We start from the raw sequence: 19,777 nt of genomic DNA on the forward strand, positions 1-19,777 counted from the left end.
GGGGCATGTGCTTCATTTTGTATCCTTCTGTAATTCCATGGCTAGATATGCCAGTTCAAAAGTCACTGTCTTCGCACATGGCAGAGGACTGGCAAATCAGTGACTTTCCTTAATCCTACCTGCTCCACAAGAGCCTACATTTTCTCACCTGTGGTTCTAAAATTGGGCAGCAAAGTTCCTGCGTGGCCGTGATCCTCAAACTTTTTGTATTGGCAACCCCTTTCAAACAGCAAGCCTCTGATTGCAACTCCTCTGATACATTAGACACATCTTTTTATATTTAACACTATTTTAAATGCTAAATTTATAACCCTGTTCAAAATGAATTTACATTTTCTCACTGCTTTTAAATTAAGACTAAAACACATTTTTTATTGAATGATTGTTAAAGGATGAATGTTAATTTGTTAAATAGTTACTGTTTAATACTGGGGAGGACACAAAGAAACTTTGTCGATATCACTTTTCACAGTAGACTTCGCGCCCCATTACTACCTTAACTTCTGCGCTGCTGCTGACAGAGGCGCAGCTACAGAGCCGGGCAGCTCTGAAGGCAGTCCCGCCGCCAGCAGCAGCGCAGAAGTAAGGGTGGCAATGGGGCGCTAAGTCTGCTGTGAAAAGTGATATTTGTATGTTTGTTAATCACTTTTCACAGCCTCCCAGCTCTGAAAGCCACGCCACGGCCAGGAGCGGCGTGCTGCCTTCGGAGCTAGGTGGCTGGAGAGCGGTGGCTGCTGGCTGGATGCCCAGCTCTGAAGGCAGCGCTGCCACCAGCAGCAGTAGTGCAGGACTGCAGAAGTAAGGGTGGCAATGCCATGCCATGCCGCCCTTACTTCTGTGCAACGTTTGACATGTGTGCTGGGAAGGTTGGCTCTGGGTGGGGGGGCTAAGGCAGATTTGGAGTGGCTATTGCCCCTGCAAGGGCTCCCCCCCAGCACCACCCCGCCTGTGTGGCTGACTGTTACATTATAAATTACTTTTTTTGCTGTTCTCAGTGTTCTGATTGGTCTGCGGTTTAATGCAGCTCTTCAGCTGCTGAACAGTCAAGGCCTCTAATGTTGTCTCAGTCCCACCTTTTTAGTCTCAAAACAACAAACCTGCGCTCACAATACCACAATGATCAGAGTCCAGCTTCCTGAAGGTGGTGATACTACAAACGTATCTTTTGTTTAGGAACAGTGGTTGCTGCGTTATATGTTTACAGGACTTTTTGAAGTAAATGCACTACATTGCGATGGAAAGGTGTGTGTGACTTTCTGAAACGCTAGATTGAAGTGATCTAGTTTATAGCAGTTGCTCTCTGTTTTGTGCATATACTTGTGACCCCCCAGCCGATTCCCACCTGCAGTTTAAGAACCCCTGTGGTCCTTGCTAACCCACTGCTGGAGCACCGCTGATGCCTGGGATTTAATCACAGGCCAGCATGACTTGCTCCATTGGTGGTTCACGGTCTACCTGCAAGCAAGAATCTGAATACAAAGGTCTCTGTTCATCTGTCTTGAAAGGGACAATTGTAAAGAGAGATTATTTGCAGGAGTCTCTTCTGCTTTATGCATTGCCAAACCACCGAGGTTCTGAATGCAGCACTCGTTCCTGTAGATTAGAAGACAGAGGCAGAACTGCAAGGTTTTTTTCCCCCAAATCCCACGTGACTCCGGTGAAACCAGCAGTTAGAAAATAATCTTTTTATTCCTAAACTCCGCACACGTACTCTGGCATAACTGAGAATAAGAGTTGCTTGTTGACCCTGCATTGCACATGGTCTGGGATTGCCATGTTTCCTTGAAGCCACTTGCAAGCGTTGATAGTAGCATGCGTTAATGTGGGCCCATGAAATTCCCTCACACTTGTGTGTTCTTCTGGCTCCAGATTACCCCTACAGTCTCGTGAACAAGGAGCTGAGAAGCATCATCAAGTCCCTGCTAGTGAAAGCCTCCAGCGTGCTGGAGCTCTTCTTCGATCACTGTATTTATACGATGTTGCAAGAGCTGGACAAAACTCCTGGTAAGAGCCAACTGGACCAGAGCCCGGTCAGTTCAGTGGATCTCTAGGCTACAGGCACTGCCTGTGTTCTGTTGTTCCAAGAGCTGCTCGTGCAGGAAGCTCATTCACAGGCCCAGCCTAGAGCTAGTAGGTTTGAGACATTCTGGGGCTGAGGAAGGTTTTGAAGCTACAGGAATCTCTCTGTATTTCTGTTTATCACTAGCAGCCATCCTAACAGCTTGTATGGTAAAGCGTGCCGACTGCTGGGGGGAAACCTAGTCTGATTGATTTGCATTTCTGATAGTTGCAGCTTAGATTTGGGCTCTATTGGACCGTGGCAGGGAGGGAATTCCTGAGCTGAGAACGCCTCCCAGAAAATACCCTCCTCCCAGCCCCTTTTTTCCCTTGTATTTTTGGCACACGCCAAAGCTTTCAAAAGCAAGCCTAGAGTGATCATGATATGAGGCTTGCAGTGTGCACGCCGTCATTGCTGGGGGGCTGCATGTCTTGTGGCTGCAAAGTTTGCTGCAGTCCCAGTCCGTCCGTCCATCCCCCTCCCCGGCCAACAGATCCAGAACCTGAGCTGTTTAAATAAGAAAACCGAGAACATGTGACCAGCGTGTGAACTGATGCTGTCGATTTGTAAATCTGTGGGCTGCCTGAAACAATAGCTCTGAGAGGTGTGAATTGCCTCATTTGTCTCAACGAGTGTTGACTCTGAAACCTAAAGATAACATAAATACTAACATTAACTATTTCACTGCTGATCATTTTAGCAGAGCCATTCCAGTCATGTGCTGATCCCACAATCGGAAGGCGCTTCCTGTGCTGCTTCCACCTTCACTTTTTAATTCACAGGGAGCTGCCACAGGTTTAGTGCTGCAGAGTGTGCACGCCTCGTGATCATAGTGAAGCAATAAGGAATGAATGAGCTGCTTCTCATAACCATCACCGGCCACTGTCTTCCTGCTCCCCTCCCCCTTCTCCCTTTTTCATTTAAACGGGGGTGGGGTTAGCCCCAGGCTGCTCCACTGAGTTACCCCGGGGCAGAATCTGTCTGGGAGCCAGCAGCAGCCACCTCTGCATTCCTTGGAAGCCTGGGCTAGGCAGGAGGTTTTTCTGCCTGGAGACGCTATTGGTGACTCGGTTGTGGAGTGGGTGGGGCAGGGGCTGCTGGGGTTCACCACAGTGGGGGTGATTATCTCCCAGGGTGGGACTGTGCTTCCCGTCTAGCAGAGGCAGGTGTGTGCTCACAGCACCGCTGAGATCAGAGGGAGGGACCCAGAATGGGAATGGAAAGCAAGGAGAGTGGCTCAGAAGGAAGCGGACCCCAAAGCATTATGCTGGACCCCACCTCTGTTATGAAAGGCTTAGTGGGTGAGAGAGAGCGAGTGCTGCTGGACAGGGAGCGGGTTGTGTGAACCCAGCTGGGTGTGCTGTTTGGCGGCGGATGGGGGGTAACCCTTCCATTTTTGGACATTGTTGGGGGGGGAGGGAGATGTGTTTAAAAGCAACATAACCTCCAGCTGCTGGGACTCCCGCTTAGTCTGAGTCTGGTGTGGCGTGTTTTGCAGGGGAGTCGCTGCATGGATACCGGATCTGCATACAGGCAGTGGTGTTGGACAAGCCTAAAATGGCAACAGTGAATCTGGGCAAGGTGAGTGGAATGTGTCTCCAGCTACTAGGCTGGCCTGCTTGTAAAACCGAACAGCGATTCCCCCCTACCCAGCGGGTCCGGCCGGTCCTTCAGAAAGATCTCGTGCTTCGTGAGCCACAAGGGATCTGCTCAGCTTAGTGGAGAGAGCCACGTGCCTTGTGCTGACCGGCACGCATAGAACATACTGATGGCTAATTCAGATAGAGCTGTGGGTCTCAACCAGGGGTACGCAGAGCTCTTCCAGGGGGTACATCAACTCATCTAGAGATTGCCTAGTTTTTCAACGGGCTACATAAAAAGCACTAGCGAAGTCAGTACAAACTAAAATTTCTTACAGACACTGACTTGTTTCTACTGCTCTATATACACTATACACTGACATGTAAGTACAGTATTTATATTCCAATCGATTTGTTTTATAATTGTATGGTAACAGCGAGAAAGTAAGTAATTTGTCAGTACTAGTGTGCTGTGACACTTTTGTATTTTCATGTCTGATTTTGTAAGCAAGTAGTTTTTAAAGTGAGGTGAAACTTGGGGGTACGAAAGACAAACCAGACTCCTGGTTGTTTGGAAAGGTTGAGAGCTACTGAGATAGAGTATATTCCTGACAGCTGCCTTCCCGAAAGGGACGTGGTCGGAAAGTTTCCAGAGGGTAGAAATAGCCCACCATAAACAGGTGGATGTCAGTGCTCCCGCCCAGACACGTAGAGCCCCAGTAAATACAGGTACCACATTGTGCCACTCCCTTGAAGAATCTCATTCCTGTCTAGTAACCTGTTTCCCTGTTAGAGGGCACTGCACTCTTGTCTGTGGGCCAGAGAGAGTGAAGAAGGAAGTTTACCCGTTAGCTTTGCTTATTGGTGTTAATTAGTGATGAGATGAGATCCACTTTTTTAATATCGCACTCATTCAAAGCAAACGAACGCCACTGACTTTGGCACGTGGGCCACGCGGTCACTACGGTTGTGCCCTGGGCTGTGGCTCCGTCTTGTGCTATCCCATTGTGCTGTGACGCTGCTTTTCTGGCCCATTGTAGTTTGAACCCTGTGTTCCTGTGACCCAGACCAAACCACAGTTTCACTTTTATGTGACCTCTCATGGTTTGTTTTAAGAAGAAGAAAAGGCAGGAGTGGATGGGGCCCCACCTGTGAGAATTGGATGGCACGGCTGAGTGCTGGAAGGCCACACCCTGGAAAACCTGGAGTTAGCTGGATGCTATGAGCTTCCCCCCTTTGTCCCGCCATAAAATTGCTCTTTGGCCTGGCTCTGAAGGTTTCCGTGAGCCACTGTGGAACAGGCAGTTTCTTTAATGAATGTTAAAAAATCCAACCCCCAGGCCTCCACAGTGACTCGCTCGGTTTCCCTTTGGGATGCAGCTGTCTGCCCCGGTCCCTGTGCTGCGCAGCGGCCGGGGGAGCTTGCTGAGGCCCTGTATCGGCAACAAACAGGCTGACAGGCGTTTGAGCTGGACCTCTTTTCTGAATGTAAGTGTGTTTAGAAAAGTGAGGGGCTAATGGCACTAACAGCAGAGTCAGGCATATTGCGTCCTGGGGCTGTGCGAGCTTCTTTCTCACACGGCTCATGTGCCGTGCACCTGCTTGCGAGAACTAGGATACTGGGGAAAACCAGTGGTCTCTTGCCGCCGCTCCTGGCAGGGTAGGATTGCTCTGTTCTCGGTCTCTGTCCCAGCAGACCCCCTTGAGAGATGTCTGTCCACACCCGACTCCCTCTTTGGTTTCCAGCTTAGGTCTTTTCTTCTCTGCTGCTCCATTGAGCCTTCCAGATTCTCCAGTCACACGTGTGGATTGGAGCGAGTCCTTGCGAAGAGTCTGCTTCCAGCTAGGCAATGCCTGCACTACGGGCGGGACAGTGGCACAGCTGCCGCACTGTAGCCATACTGCAGCAGCCTCAGAACGGGTGATTCCGTTGACGTATCTGTCTCCCCGAGCAGCAGTAGCTCAGTTGATGGAAGCAGCCTTCTGTTGCCCTAGCCGCATCTACACCGAGGGTTAGGTCGCCTTAACTGCGTCCACCCCGGGGTTAGGTTGCCTTAGCTGTGTCACTCGGGGGTGGATTTTGCACACCCCTGAGCGACGTCGTTACGTTGAGGAAAGTTAGGCCAGGCCTCAGTGGATAGCAGTACCAAGTGCACAGGGCTACCGAAGCTGGCATATGGATCATAAAAACATTACAGAAAATTCCCACATTCGTTGACTAGGCATCACCTAAGAAGCATCAGTTATTCTGCCTGTAATCAATGAGGCCCTGAACCATAAACCCTTGGTATCAGATAACCATATCTTCAAGAAAGTTAGGAATAATTCCAGCTGTTGCATTCCTGAAGGGTTAAAATAATCAATTTATTGGATTTATTTAAAGTAAAGTTTTTATCTTGTTTTCTTTTTTTCTTGTTTTGTTCTGTTTTCAGTTGCTTTATCTTTTGGAGGTTTCTGTAAAAACTATAACTTTTGACTTTTAAAACAGAGACAGACAGCTGAAGTGAGGAGAGGCGGGGGAAAGGGGGGAGTGAAGAGCAACCTAGGAAGGTAGCGAGACCTGAGTCAAGAGAGATTAACTCTATCAAGGTACACCGCTACCTCGATATAACGCGACCCAATATAACACGAATTTGGCTATAACGCGGTAAAGCAGTGCTCCGGGGGGGCGGGGCTGTGCACTCCGGTGGATCAAAGCAAGTTCGATATAACGCAGTTTCACCCATAACGCGGTAAGATTTTTTGGCTCCTGAGGACAGCGTTATATCGAGATAGAGGTGTATTTGAAAGTACAGGCGGCGGCAGCGAGTTTAGCAAACTGAGGAAGCATATAAAGGAAAAAACTTAACCGATTAAAAATATTTGAGAAAGAAGATTAAATTTTTAGATACGAGCGCGGAGTGTGGTTCTGTGGGTCAAAGCAGTTGGGAACCAGCACAGTTGGGAACTGCACCCCTGGTTTTTATCCTGGCTTTGAGAGGAGAGTGGGGGTAGTTACCTGCTCTTGTAAAACCTGAATTTGTTCCCCCAGTGTCTGTTGCTTTTGTGTGCATGCCAAATGGATTGCAGGAGTGCCCTTTTTTGCTGCAGTTAACTGGTTTTGGGCAACTCCATGTGTTAATACATCAATTCTAGGTGTTAACCCACTTAATTTTGGTTTTTTACTTTGAAATTCTTTTTTATTCACTCCCCTGCGATCGTGTCACAGCTCCTGTCTCCTAATGTGCTCTGTGAACTGTTCCATATTTTCCTTCATTTGATTTACCAATTCAGTGAAAGTATTGTGTGCTACTTTTTCCTTCTGTGCACTTACTTGTCCTGTTCTGACAGGCACCAGTCTAGGTCCCAGTTTAGGTTTTACCAGAACCTGGCTTTTATCATAAGGTGGTGGTTGCAATGCAGTGGACCCCGTTTCATCTTTTAATTTTACTAGGGCCACCTTTTTCCACTTCTGTCCCCATTCTTCAGGCACAGGGGAGCTACCGGAAGCCTGCTGTTTATCACCAATATTTATAACAGGGGACGGCACATGTATTTTGTGTAGGTTCCTTGCAGCTGTTTCCAGTGTTTGATTCTGTTCCTGTGCTGGTTGTTTGTGGACTGCTTGCCGCCCCGCAAGGAGAGAGAGCAGTCCAGGGCTTTGTAGCATCTGCTGATTCTTTTAACGCTTTCTTTGTTTCTGTTACTTGCCCCACCAATTTTGTGGCATGTTGTCTTAACCCTTTAACACCCATGGTTATAGTTTGCAATATTCTACATTTCAAGGCTACAGTTTCTGCCCTAGCCGTACAAATTTAATTCCATGTTTCTTCCCCATTATATTTTTTAAACTCTGTCGGGATTTGCAGGGAGGGATTAAGGGGGTTCCCTAGCTCGTGGTTTTCTGCCATGTTAGATCATGATTCCTACAGCGGGCAGCTCGCTTACTCACCAGATCAGCGGTTGGGGTCACCAGTGTCATCAGATGCCACCGGTGTGGTGCTCTGGTCTGTTCAATGTTGATAACAGTTGGCTGCGTGTGTGTGTTCCCTCTGTGAGCTGCCCCGGCTCTGCAGATCGCTGACACAGCAAACCCAGAGAACCCCCAATGACCACAGACTCTGATAAGGTAGCCAGGTTTATTGCCAAACAAAACAGTCTCTAGCTCCCCGGATCAGATGTCTACGGTTCTGCTAGTATATAGTGTCCCCTGACAATGGACCGGCTCAGTCAGTGGCGGGACTCTCCACTGCCCCCTAGGCAGGACAAAGACGTCCACTCAGGGGTGCATTCTTATACACAGGTACAAACAAGTTACACATCACTCCTGACGTATTGAGGTACAACCCCTCTGCGTGTTGGGGTGCTGCCTTTCTCCTGGTACATGTTCGAACAAACAAGTCTATCCATCATATTATCCTTTTGACTGTGTCTTTAGGATGGGTCAGCCTCTTCCTCATTATCTCTGTGGAATGTGTTTGTACCGGAATGTTCTGGTGCCATCCTGGCCCGTGTTTATCCTATTAGTACTTGATACACTTTAGATATGTGTATATGTTCAATTAGCAGCGTTCTTCTTGCCGACTTTTGTGAGCAGGGCCTGCCTCTGGCTCACAGCTTAACTTTGCTCTATGTTAGCGAAGTCTTGACCATTACTTCAGTTCAGGCCTCAGGCCTCATACCGGGCCTCTGATACCAAGGGTTTATGTCTCAGGGCCTCCTCTTACTACACTGCCTTTCTGGGGCCATAAGTATTGTTCAGCTGATGAAACTGAGAATCAGGAAATGAAGAACTAGGCCACTTCCCAAGCCTCTGAGTCCGGGTTCATTAATGTGATTTGTTCAGCCTGCCTCCTGTCCTTCCCATTGCTCACAGCTAGAATAAATCATCCGGCTGGGGACAGTTGTACTGGGGGAGGGGGCAGGTAGGGGCAGCTTCTCATTTGTTTGTTTAAAAAAAACCCAAATCCTTCTAAATGACTGAGCAGGATCCTGCTGTGCTCCTAGCCCGTCTGTCGCGGCTTGAGCTTACGGCAGGCCCCTGGCTCTCTCCAGTCTTTTCCTCTTGTCTTTTGCATCCATTTGTTATAGCTTGTCTTGAAGTGTAATCTGGTCAGGGCAGGGACTGCAGCTGTGTATGTGGGCGAGGCCTAGCACTAAGTCTGGGTGTGGGGAGAATGTGGAGCTGTTTCAGTATGTCTGAGTATTTGTGGGCAGTTGAAGCCCAGAGTCTGTGGGGACCAGTAACTGATGTGGAGAGAACCGAGTGCACAGCACTGAAAAGACAGCAGTGGCTTCTCACGAGGTTTTCACTTTTTCCCCCGCTGCCTGTCTCAGCTTCTGGGGCTAATAAGATTAGTGGCAGCTCACTTAGATCTTAAATGCACTTGCAGGTAGCATTGATTTATTCGGCGTGTGTCTCTCTTGTGGCCTTTAACCCTATACAGAGGGCATTTGCAGCCTAATTTTGGTAGCTCTTTTGCTGCTGGACCACATATTTGTTCCCCTCCTGTTTTTTGAAGCAATATATCTGCTTTGATACTGCTGCGTTTAGTTGCACCTGGGGGAATGCCTGACACTAAATATAAAATACACCCTCTGTTTTAGTCTCGTGTTATGACTTTTTTTTGTTTTGAATCTTGTATAGTTCTCTCTCTTCGTGCAAACACTTCAGTTTCAGATTTGTTTCAGCTACTCTTGTCGTATTGTTTCCTGTCCCCAAATTCCTATGTCAAAGCCATGGCACAAAGCGGCTTAGCTACGGGTCAAATTTGTAAAATGTTGCTCTGAGCCTTTCCCTGCCTTTTCTTGGTAGAATGTTATGGGGTGAGGGAAGCTGTGGAGTTTTCTTAAATTAATTTAACGTGTTTCATTTTCCCTTCAGTACTTAGAGCTGTTACGGTCCCATCAGAACAGGCCAATGAAATGCCTCACAATCATGTGGGCTCTGGGACAAGCTGGATTCACAGACCTCACTGAAGGACTGAAAGGTAAGAATGGGATGAGCTGCCTAGTCCAGAAGATGCAGTCTGGGGAGATCCAGGGAATGAACTTAATCTCCACTCATGCACTTGCTTTGCTCTACTTGAAAACAGGACACATACCGGAGATAGCAAAGGCAGGTCACTGCAGGCATGCCGCTGTGGGACGCGGTGGGTGAGGGACCCCAAATAATTCATGCAAGACTTGTAAATGTTTGGTGAGGCTCCTCTCTCTAATGGGATTAGCTTTCTCTTACCTCACTTTCATGACTTCTTCATTGCTGGGGTAAATCATTTTCAACAGTAAAAGCCCGGGGTCACCTAACTTCTTTGGAAACTCACGGTGCATTCTTAAAAATGTTCGAGAGACCAAAGAACCAAACTTAGACCATGTCTATACGTACAGCGCTGCGGTGCTGCGGCTGTGACGATCTGTGCCTACGGGAGAGAGCTCTCCTATCGGCATAAAAATCCCACCTCTGCGAGTGGCAGAAGCTGTCAGCAGGAGAAGCTCTTCTGCCGACGTAGCGCTGTGCACATGAGCGTTTTTGCCAGCGTAACTTGTCGTTCAGGGGTTGGTTTATTCACACCCCTGAGTGACAAGTTATGCTGGCAAGAGCTGCAGTGTAGATGTAGCCTTAATCACATTGATTGTCAAAGCAAAATGGCACAATACAAAAAAGGAGGCATACGTATCCTCCTTCTGGAAAGCAATTCTTTTCTCCCAGAATATTCCCCTTACGCAGGGGAGCTTCGAAGGTACGCATTTTAGCTGGTGGTATTTGTAGTCTGATCTGTATACGTTACAAAGCTCTTTGCCATTATCAAGCCCACCAGTCTGTAACAGTTCCTTCAACTGTTGTGTTATTCGGTACTTTTCTTAGCTCTGTTTTGGATACCGCGTTCCCAACCAGCTGGTGCAGAGCTCCATCCCAGCCTGTGCTAGGACACACCATTCCTGTATCCTGCCTTTGACAGGCTGCCTATTTTCTAATGCCAACGCTGACTTCAGCTTTGCAGTGTGTTGTGGGATACTTGACGTGGGTAAACAGAATTGTGGAGAGAGCATAATACCTTCAGTTAATCTCTCTCTCTCACTCACTCACTCACTCACTCACTCACTCACCTGGCCCTTTAAAACATTAATCTCCCTGCCTGTCTCTTTCAAGAGCTGTCTGGGTCACACTTTTGGACCCAGATAGCGTCAGGCAGGTGAGTAGCTCTGATAAATACCTACTTTTTACGCTGGTCGCGTTGCCGGACAGTCGGTAGGAAATGCTTCAGAGAGTCCTCCCTGTGGTGTTCTAATAGCTTTCTCCTTTCATGCAGTGTGGCTTGGCATTATGCTTCCAGTGCTGGGGATCAAGTCCCTCTCCCCGTATGCGATTGCCTACTTGGACCGGCTGCTGATGTGAGTTATAGCTGAATTTGATTGGTCTCTCTCCGTTAAGGATAAAGCCTGCCCCAGTTGTCGTGTACAGCAGTTCCTGGGCCATGCTGACATTAAGAACCTGGAGTGTGCATATTCGAGTTTGACCAGTGGGATGGGAGCTCCTGCCCTCACCAGGGATTTGACGGTGTGTCGCGCTGGCATAGCGTTGGAAACGTGACGCTCCCTAGACTTGCAGTGAGGTTTGACCCATGACCTCCGCCTCAGTGGGGTGACAGTGTCTAAACGAAGTATCGGTAATAACTGTATCTCGTTATCTTGGCCTTTAGCATGTCTGTTTTCTGTAACTCGGTGCTGACTACTCCCTGCCTGAAGCCAGAACCCTGGCAGCCCTGGATAGCTGAGGAGCAGGATTGGTTCTAAGTGTCCCATGGTCTCCTCTGGAGAATCAATGGCTGTGTTCTGCTCCTCCTTCAGGAGCAGGGAGTGCGAGAAGTGAACACTGTCATTCAGCATCAAGCAGCCCTGGGTCAGAGATTGGGACAGCTGCGAGCTGCGTCGTTGGATGCCGATAAGGTCCAGCCCTCGCGTTCCTGGCCAGCTGCTAATGCAGCAACCCAGATCTAAAGCAAGTGACACGAGAGAGAACCCAGCTTTGGCCAGTTTTCATAGGGAGTCAGTGAGCTCACTGGGCTGTGTCTGTTGTGGACTGCTCACTGGGTGTGGGAGGTGCTGGCAGCCGACACATTGACTTGTGCAGATGGAGTGCGTGTCCGTCCCGCTGCTGCTACCTAGTGCCTAGTTACGACATTCTGTCTCTTGAAAACAACTGAAAATTCCCCAACCGCAGTGTGTGGGAGGGTGACACTTCTGTTGTGCAACTGTGCTCATTTGTGTTTGACAAACCTGGGGAGAGAATGGAGCAGGCTCCCCCCGGCTGCGCTTGGGCTGGGTGTTGGGTGAAGATTCCTGTGCTAACAAATACTGAGTGTTGCATGAATCCATAAACTAGGATTACAGGTTTATGGCCTCATTTTGGTGTAGTAGGTCCTATAATTAACAGCCCAATGGAACTATCACTGACCCCTTGAACACTGGCACCAGCAACAAAGAGCCCGGGACTAGACATCTCAGCAGCAGAAGATGAATTGGGTTCAAGTTTATCTAATTATCCTTGCCAAAAAGGTGCAGGGCATATCTGGCTGAAGGGCCTGGGAAGAGAGGCTGCGGAGTAGCCGAGGGGGGAAGCTGTGCCGGTACTACGGGGACAGACATCAGATCATCGCCGAGCTAGCCGGGCCGTGCAGCGGCGCATTAGTGGAACATGGTGGGGTCATTATTCAAAGGCTGTGCACTGTCCATTCCCGAGAGAACGCCGGGGGCTAAATGGTGGGCACAGAAGAAGAGGGGAAGTGCGCCCAGGAGACGGGAAAGCTCCTTTGCTTTATGCAGGGGGTGAACAGACTTTTTCAGGGATGGGCTCCACAATGAATAGGCTGAATCTAGACTGCAGCTGGGGGAGAGCTGCTCTCGCGAATGCCTCTGGCTGCCTACAGCCTCTAGCTCTTTAATTATCCTTTCCCCTCCTTCAGAGACAGGAGCCAGGTTTCTCTTGTTCCCGCAGACTGGTGGAAATGAGGACTGTGAGCGTGGGCTCATTGCTGTGCAGACAGCCACACAATAGCCGTTTTCACCTGTAGCGTAGAAGTTTGGAGGGCAGACGACATGCAGTCCCCAAGATGTCCTTTCTCCATTCCCTGCTTTAGGGCACGGGCTCTAGAGAAGCCATGTGAAGGATAAAGGGGACGTGTTCTTTAGCCACCATAGAGCAACAGAAGAGAATTCCTGAAAAGCTTTTACTTTAAATAAGGGGTTTCCCCCCATTTGTCTTTTCCCTCGGGAACGTCACATCTGTCATGTGTGAGCCAGATCTTGGGGGGTGTTTCTCCAGATTCTTCAGCCTTCGGAAGCCTGAGTAAACAGTCCAGCCCTTCTGGCAGGTTTCACTGTATGCTATCTCCATTGCCACTGTCCTGCCAGGGAGCTGGTTGTCCATAGACTCCCAGGACGAGTAGATACGGCCTATGTTCCTAATGTTAGAAACCAGCACAAACACCTTTCTTGCCTCCCCATTCCAGCCCTTCATTATAAAGAAGCAAACAAGTGCACAAGCCCATTGTTTCCTTTGTGTGTTGCCTGTAAAGAAGAAAGGGGGTGGGGGTGAGTGTGTGAGAGAGAGACTTTCGTCAAAGGCCGGTCTGGTATAATGCTGAGTGCGTAGAAACAAAAGACAGTGTGTACTGCACAAGACGACATGCTGGGAGAGTGGGAGTGAAAAGTACAGCATCAGCGCAACCCTGACGGAGTTCCTGGGGGTGCTAATCTACTCCCGGCTCAGTGATCCTTAGCTCACGGCCTCAGATCTGTAGTCTCCAGATGCATGGGGTGGTGTAAGGTGCAGCCTTTAATACTGCTTCAGAGTTGGGCCCATAGAGCAGCTGGCAAGGGGCTTGGTTCTTTGCTTAGAACAAAGTGCTGCAGAATATACAAGACAACTCTCCACCTGTTCAGCAGCCAGTGATGTGTCACAGCGAAACTGGGCCTGAAATAGACGCGGGGTGATTCTGAAACCCACGCACTCCGCTCCCATGGCAGCTGTGTTCTCAGAGTGAACTGGCACCTTCCCTGCGTTGGAGGCCTGAAATGTGGTGAATGTTCATACCAGCTGCTGCTGTTTCGGAAGCAATCCCTTGGAAGAGCGTTAGCAAGCGGGGAAAATTCTGCTGACAGCAAAGCAGCCTCACATTGCCGAGGGTCCAAAAGGAGATGCTTTACAGGCTGATTTGTTTGATGTTCCCATTTTGAAATCAGGCAGCTTGGATTGAATCTCGTGTCTAATCCTGGAGCTCAGGTGCTCGTGATGGGAGGGTGGTGGGGGGAGAAGCATGCACAGTCCTTGGAACCAGCTCCCCCGGGGGTTCCCATCTGTCTGCTGCCTGCAGTGACATGACTCCTGTAACCTCTGTCCTGACGTTTTTCCATTGCAGGACGCACGCTAACCTGACCAAAGGCTTTGGCATGATTGGACCAAAGGACTTTTTCCCACTCTTGGACTTTGCCTTTATGCCCAACAACTCCTTATCACCCAGGTATGGCTGACTTGCCCATGGTCTCGATACAGGAATGGTGACTTGCAACCCTTGGGGCTTTATTTCAAGCAAGTGGAGAAATGGGTAGTGAGAAAAGCAGCTTGGCTGGGCAGGTGCCCGCAGCATGTGAGATGTCCTACCAGGCAGGCGGCGCTAGCTGGGGACCTGGCGTGGGCTCAGGAGAGCGACTGCTGGTATCTTCATTTACCTGACTTTTGTTGGTTCAATAACGGAGTTCTTTTCTGTAACTAACGAGGCTTGCCTGTATGTGTGGTAGACACGCTGTGAATGAATGAAAGGGGGCCTGGTTCACGGTCAGTTTGAAGACCAGATTGTTCTTCAGACAGGGAGCTGGGGCGCGTGTGTCGTGCTGGAAGCTCCCATTGCACCTGTCCAAGGGAAAGCCGTGTCACAGCAGCTGGATGCACAAGTGCCATTCCTCAGGCTCGGGGGCGGGGGGAGTGCGTGAGGGCCCGAGTCTAGAGAGCCTTGGGAGGAAGGGCGAGTCGGTGAAGGCTGAGCAGATGGAGGAGGCTGGAACTGAAAAGCAAGAGAATGACGGGGGAAGGGCGAGGGGCTTGGAAGAGGAGATACACTGGCCAAGGGGAGCCTGTCCTAATGTTATGTTCCTGAAACTGCGGCTGCTCGCCACCCCTCCCCATGGTCCTGAGCAGGACACGAGCTCCCACATTCGCACTGGCTGGGATCGTAACGCTCGGTGCATCCTGGGAGGAGAGAACAATCGCGCTTCGCCAGAAGCCCCACTGGAGAGCCGGCTCCTGGCTCCCAGGAGCGCGCGCCCTGCCTTGCCATGTGTTCAGTGTGCCTCAGTGAAGCTGAGCACACAGGGCAGAGGTGTTCATGTGATCTGTCCTTCAGCCTGCAGGAGCAGTTACGCCAGTTGTACCCCAGGCTGAAAGTGCTGGCGTTTGGCGCTAAACCTGAGACCACGCTGCACACCTACTTCCCCTCCTTCCTGTCCAGAGCCACTCCAAACTGTCCTGCCGACATGAGAAATGAGGTGAGCGCTTGGGGAGTCGGCAGAGTGGTCGGGCTCGGCTTTGTTCTTGGCACGGCCGGGCTGGGCATGCGAGGGGGCTCTTGACTGAGCGGGAGATTTCTGTGCGGATCCCCAGGGAGGGGCGGGTGGGAGCCAAGTGAGGCAAGGTCGGCACGCCTCGGGCCGGGATGCCCCCATGGGTGAGTTCTTCAAGCCTGGTTCCAGCCAATCCAGAGAGCTGCCTTAACAAGGGGGGCGGGGGTGGACTTGTGCCTCTCTTCCTGCCTTAGGGTGGATAAAGAAGGTCTGACAGGCTTTTAAAAACACTGGCCTTCTGCTTAGCTCTTCTGTTAAACGTTCAAGTCTTGTCCACTGTATCGCTCCGGGGAGACGTGTAGGGCTGTCTGGAGAACCGCTAGGACTGACAGCAGACCTAGCAAAGCAAACCAGATTGAGATGGGAATTCTCTGGGTGCTCTAAGCTGGTTTTTTAACATCTGATCATTCCTAGCAGCTGGGAGAAAAGCTCTTGGTGCAGAGACCCATCCCCCTCAGCCCATCAGATAAGGGCTGAGAAAGCTCCGCTCACACTGCAGCCCCCCAGTGAAGTGAGGATGATCTGAGTTGTTTGTGCAGATCTCTCGAAGGAAAGACGGGGCAGAAAAAGGGATTTTTTTAACAAAACACCTTTCAGGACTTCTTTATCCATCACAACAAAGCAAAAAAGGGCCGAGGCCCATTTTCTGTGCTCTGAGGGAAGTACAGGTGTGAGGGGTCCAGTGCCTAGATACCATGGCGATTAGTACGTTGTAAGTAGGTAGCTAGAGAGATGGGAGAACAAGACTAGAGAAAAGGGTTGAGGAATAACCTGAACTGCATAGTGGTGCTGGGTGGTCCAAGATGGCGCGCTGACCCAGGGCTGGGTCTATCAGCTGGGGAAGCCAAATACTGCCACCCGAGCAGAAACGCCGTCTCGTTAGCGGGGAGGCGAGTGGGCCTGGTTTTCAGAGCTGCTGTGAGCTCCAGTGAGAGCTGTGGCTGCTCATCAGGTCACGTGCACGTAGGTCCCAAACTCCATCAACAAGCAGGTGCGCAGCTTTTGGCCTGGCAAGCGGAGCTGCAGAGCCGGGCGTAGCGTGACTGAACTGAGCGTCTCCGAGGGAGGACTGGAGACACGTTGGTTGTAACAAGCAGCCATCCCGTCTTTCTGCTTTCCTCCTGCGCAGCTCCTGATCTGCCTGAGCGAGTGCCTGAGCATGGACGCCCTGAGCTTCAGCGTCTGGCGGCAGCTGTACACGAAACACCTCTCCCAGTCCAGGTAGGCTGTGCACACGCTTGGCTGGGCTTTGGGCAGTCAGCAGGAGGCAGGTGATCCACTTGCTCTCGCCTGGGCGTGGCTCAGCGTCTGTTCTGGAGGACGTGGGCTACACAGTGGGCACAGCTGATGTTCTAACGGGGTGGGCGCGGCGGGCAGAGGGAGGTACCCGCCCTGGGATGGCAGCGAGCCCAGGAGGAGCTGACAACGAGCCTGAGGAGCTTAACAAGAAATGATTTTGGAGAGCGGCAGTTCAACTGATAGCCCAGTGTGTCTGCTTGTGTCCAAGTCTTGGGCTGGAGCGTTGGGGTAATTGTCAGAATCCCCTAGCCAAGCCGGGATGCTGACTGTCGGGAACATGAGCCCTTCTGATAAAATTCCTGAAACCGAGAGCAGCTGTCTGAGCAGAGCTGTGGGCTCGGTGCACAGCCAGCCTGGCTAACGTGCTTTCCCTGTGTGGCTGCGTCCTGCACAGCTTCAGCAAAGGCCAGAGCTGGGCTTCCTGAAGTTATTTGGGGAGATTCCCTTATCTACAGGCAGGGGCCACCTGTGTTAGTGGGGCCGGGTGTTAATGTTCCTTTGAGTCCCAGCAACGTGCCCCTTCGCTCCTCATTGGAGCATGAACTCTGTGAGGCTGGTGCAGTGGCACGGAGTCAGGTACTGCTGCCTTCAGGGTGGTCCAGGCCTTCTCTTCCTCGTGACCCTTTGCAGTATTGGACCTCCATAAGCACATCTGGGTGGCATGGAAACTCCATGGAGCCCACTAGGACATATTCTCTTGCCTGCCTGGCTGGCTGGGACATACAGCTCAGCCCTGACATCTTCTAAGTGAGAGCTGGGGAGGGACATTGCGAGGAAGAACAGCTGGAGCAAAAGCAGCCCGTGGGAAGAGAGGGGTGAGACGTCCCTTATCACTGCATTCTGTGGCTGGACGTCGTCCTGCTCGCAGACACTAGCCCGCGGCACCACCCTTTCACAGAGAGTCTGAGACCTGTTTCCCTTGGCTCCACAGCTTGCTCCTGAACCATCTGTTGGAGTCTTGGGACAGCACCACCAGAAAAGTAGGTGATATGCTGGGGGGCAGGGACAATGGGGAAACCGTCCCTTTCCATGGGGCGGGATGTGCTGGAGGGAAGGAGAAGGCACTGAACTGGCACGTAGGAGATGGGGGTTCAAACCCAGCTGTGCCGTCGACGCCGTGTGTGACCTGGGCAGTTACTTAATCTTGCTGGGTCTCAGTTCTGCCTTGTAGTGAGCTGGGCAGAATCGCTGCTGTTTTATCATTTCGACAGACTGTGGCGATGTTTGTTTTAAGCAACTGGTGTGGGAGATGCTGGGGGTCAGACAATAATTCTTTAATGGCAGGTGATGTCGAGATTCAAAGAGTTAAATCTTAATAACCATTAAAACCCATTGTCAGCATTGCATGTCAAAATATACCTAGTAAATACCTTTCAACGAAACGCTGAGATCTCGGCCCGTATTTTTCTTACTTTGCTTACCTGTAAATTTCACTTGTGGATGGAAACGTTTTCCCGGCAGTTTGCGTACAGTGAAATCAACGGTTACCTGTAACAATCGAATCCTGCCACGCCTACTTTGAGGTCGCTTTCCAAATAGGGCTAATGCGATCTCACCACCTCACGGGGGCTGTTGTGTCTGCGGGTCCTGTCACTGGCGAGGTGCTTGGTCACGTGGGGCGGGAGCCTTCTAACATACCAGTATAGACCGAGGTGGTTCATATCTTCTCCTCAACCCAGCCCTTCCCTGCCTACGTCTCAGACCTTGCCTCGTACTGTGTCCTTTGCGCTGCTGATGCTGCCAGTCTCAATGTCTGGTTTCCTTTCCCTCCCTCCGCTGTCCCATGCTGCCCTCCAGTGTGTGGAGCCCAGCCCAGGCCAACGTGTCTTTAGTCAAGTCCCACGTTCTTTCCAAGGCCTGCCAGAAGGGAGTTCCTAATTACATGGTGTCACGGGGTAAGGGGGAGTCAGGGCCCCGCACCCCTCTTCCTGAGATTGACTGTGACTCTTAACCAGCCAGTAAAACAGAAGGTTTATTGGATGACAGGAATACAGTCTCCAGCAGAGCGTGTAGGTACGACCCGAACCCCTCGATTAGGCCCTTCTGGGAGGTTCAGGGAGCTTAGACCCCAGCTCGGGGTTCCCTGCGTTGCACCACCCAGCCTAGCCCTCCGAAGAACTAACTAACCCCTCTCCTCGCAGCCCCTCCCTCCTTTGTTCAGTCTCCCGGGCAGAAGGTGTTACTTTTCCCAACCCCCGCCTGGCTCAGGTTACAGCTCAGGTAGCTTCCTTCAAGGGAAGCCTCCCGTCCCCAATGCAAGCCCCCCCTGCAACCTTCCCAAGTCAAATCTGCCCCGCTCCCTGCTCCGTCACATCTCTCCCCCCTTCGAGACTGAACTGAGCGGGGTCACTCTGCCCAGTGACCTGGGGAAGTTCAGGGCCCCCTCTCCGGGACAACGCATCCGCTATCAGGTTGGCACTTCCCTTCACATGGACCACGTCCATGTCATAATCCTGCAGGAGCAGGCTCCACCTCAGGAGCTTGGCGTTGGCTCCTTTCATCTGGTGCAGCCAGGTCAGGGGAGAGTGGTCGGTGTACACGGTGAAGTGTCGCCCAAAGAGATATGGCTCTAGTTTCTTGAGGGCCCACACCATGGCCAGGCATTCCTTCTCGATGGCCGCGTAGTTCTGCTCCCGAGGTAGCAACTTCCTGCTCAGGTACACGATGGGGTGTCTCTCCCCCTTTTCATCCTCCTGCATTAACACCGCCCCCAGTCCAGTGTCTGAGGCATCGGTGAACACCATAAAGGGCTTGTCAAAGTCTGGGTTTGCTAGAACTGGGCCACTGACCAGAGCCTCCTTCAGCTCCTGGAGAGCCCCCTGGCACTCCTCGGTCCAGACCACCTTGTCTGGCTTCCCCTTCTTGCACAGCTCAGTGATGGGGGCGGCTATGGAGCTAAAGTGGGGTACGAACCTTCGATAGTACCCCGCCATCCCAATAAAGGCTTGGACCTGCTTTTTGGTTTGCGGGGTGGGCCAGTCTCTGATCCCCTCCACTTTGGCTGGTTCCGGCTTTAGGCAGCCGCTCCCCACCCGGTGGCCTAGGTAGGATACCTCAGCCATCCCCACCTTGCACTTCTCCGGTTTTACGGTCAGCCCAGCCTCCTGGAGTCGGTCCAGCACTTGTCTAACCTGGGACACATGGTCCTCCCAGGTCTGGCTAAAGACACAGATGTCGTCAATATACGCCACAGCAAAACTCTCCATCCCCCTCAGTAGCTGATCCACCAAGCGCTGGAAGGTGG

General features: G+C 51.2%; 1 protein-coding gene across 2 annotated transcripts in view; it reads left to right on the plus strand.

Annotated features, from left to right (window-relative positions):
- The window catches only part of TMEM214 (transmembrane protein 214), a 40,249-nt gene that overhangs the window by 8,265 nt on the left and 12,207 nt on the right, over nt 1-19,777 (plus strand). For both annotated transcript variants that reach the window (XM_029913223.1, XM_026658930.2), the window contains exons 4-11: nt 1,870-2,004; nt 3,558-3,640; nt 9,503-9,608; nt 10,929-11,010; nt 14,037-14,138; nt 15,018-15,159; nt 16,364-16,455; nt 17,465-17,513. In XM_029913223.1, the coding sequence (XP_029769083.1) occupies nt 1,870-2,004; nt 3,558-3,640; nt 9,503-9,608; nt 10,929-11,010; nt 14,037-14,138; nt 15,018-15,159; nt 16,364-16,455; nt 17,465-17,513 (791 nt within the window). The remainder of the gene's footprint in view (nt 1-1,869; nt 2,005-3,557; nt 3,641-9,502; nt 9,609-10,928; nt 11,011-14,036; nt 14,139-15,017; nt 15,160-16,363; nt 16,456-17,464; nt 17,514-19,777) is intronic.

The sequence above is a fragment of the Terrapene carolina genome, unplaced genomic scaffold, assembly GCF_002925995.2.
Source record: "Terrapene carolina triunguis isolate 2854851 unplaced genomic scaffold, T_m_triunguis-2.0 Scaffold523, whole genome shotgun sequence".
Lineage (NCBI taxonomy): Eukaryota > Metazoa > Chordata > Testudines > Emydidae > Terrapene > Terrapene triunguis.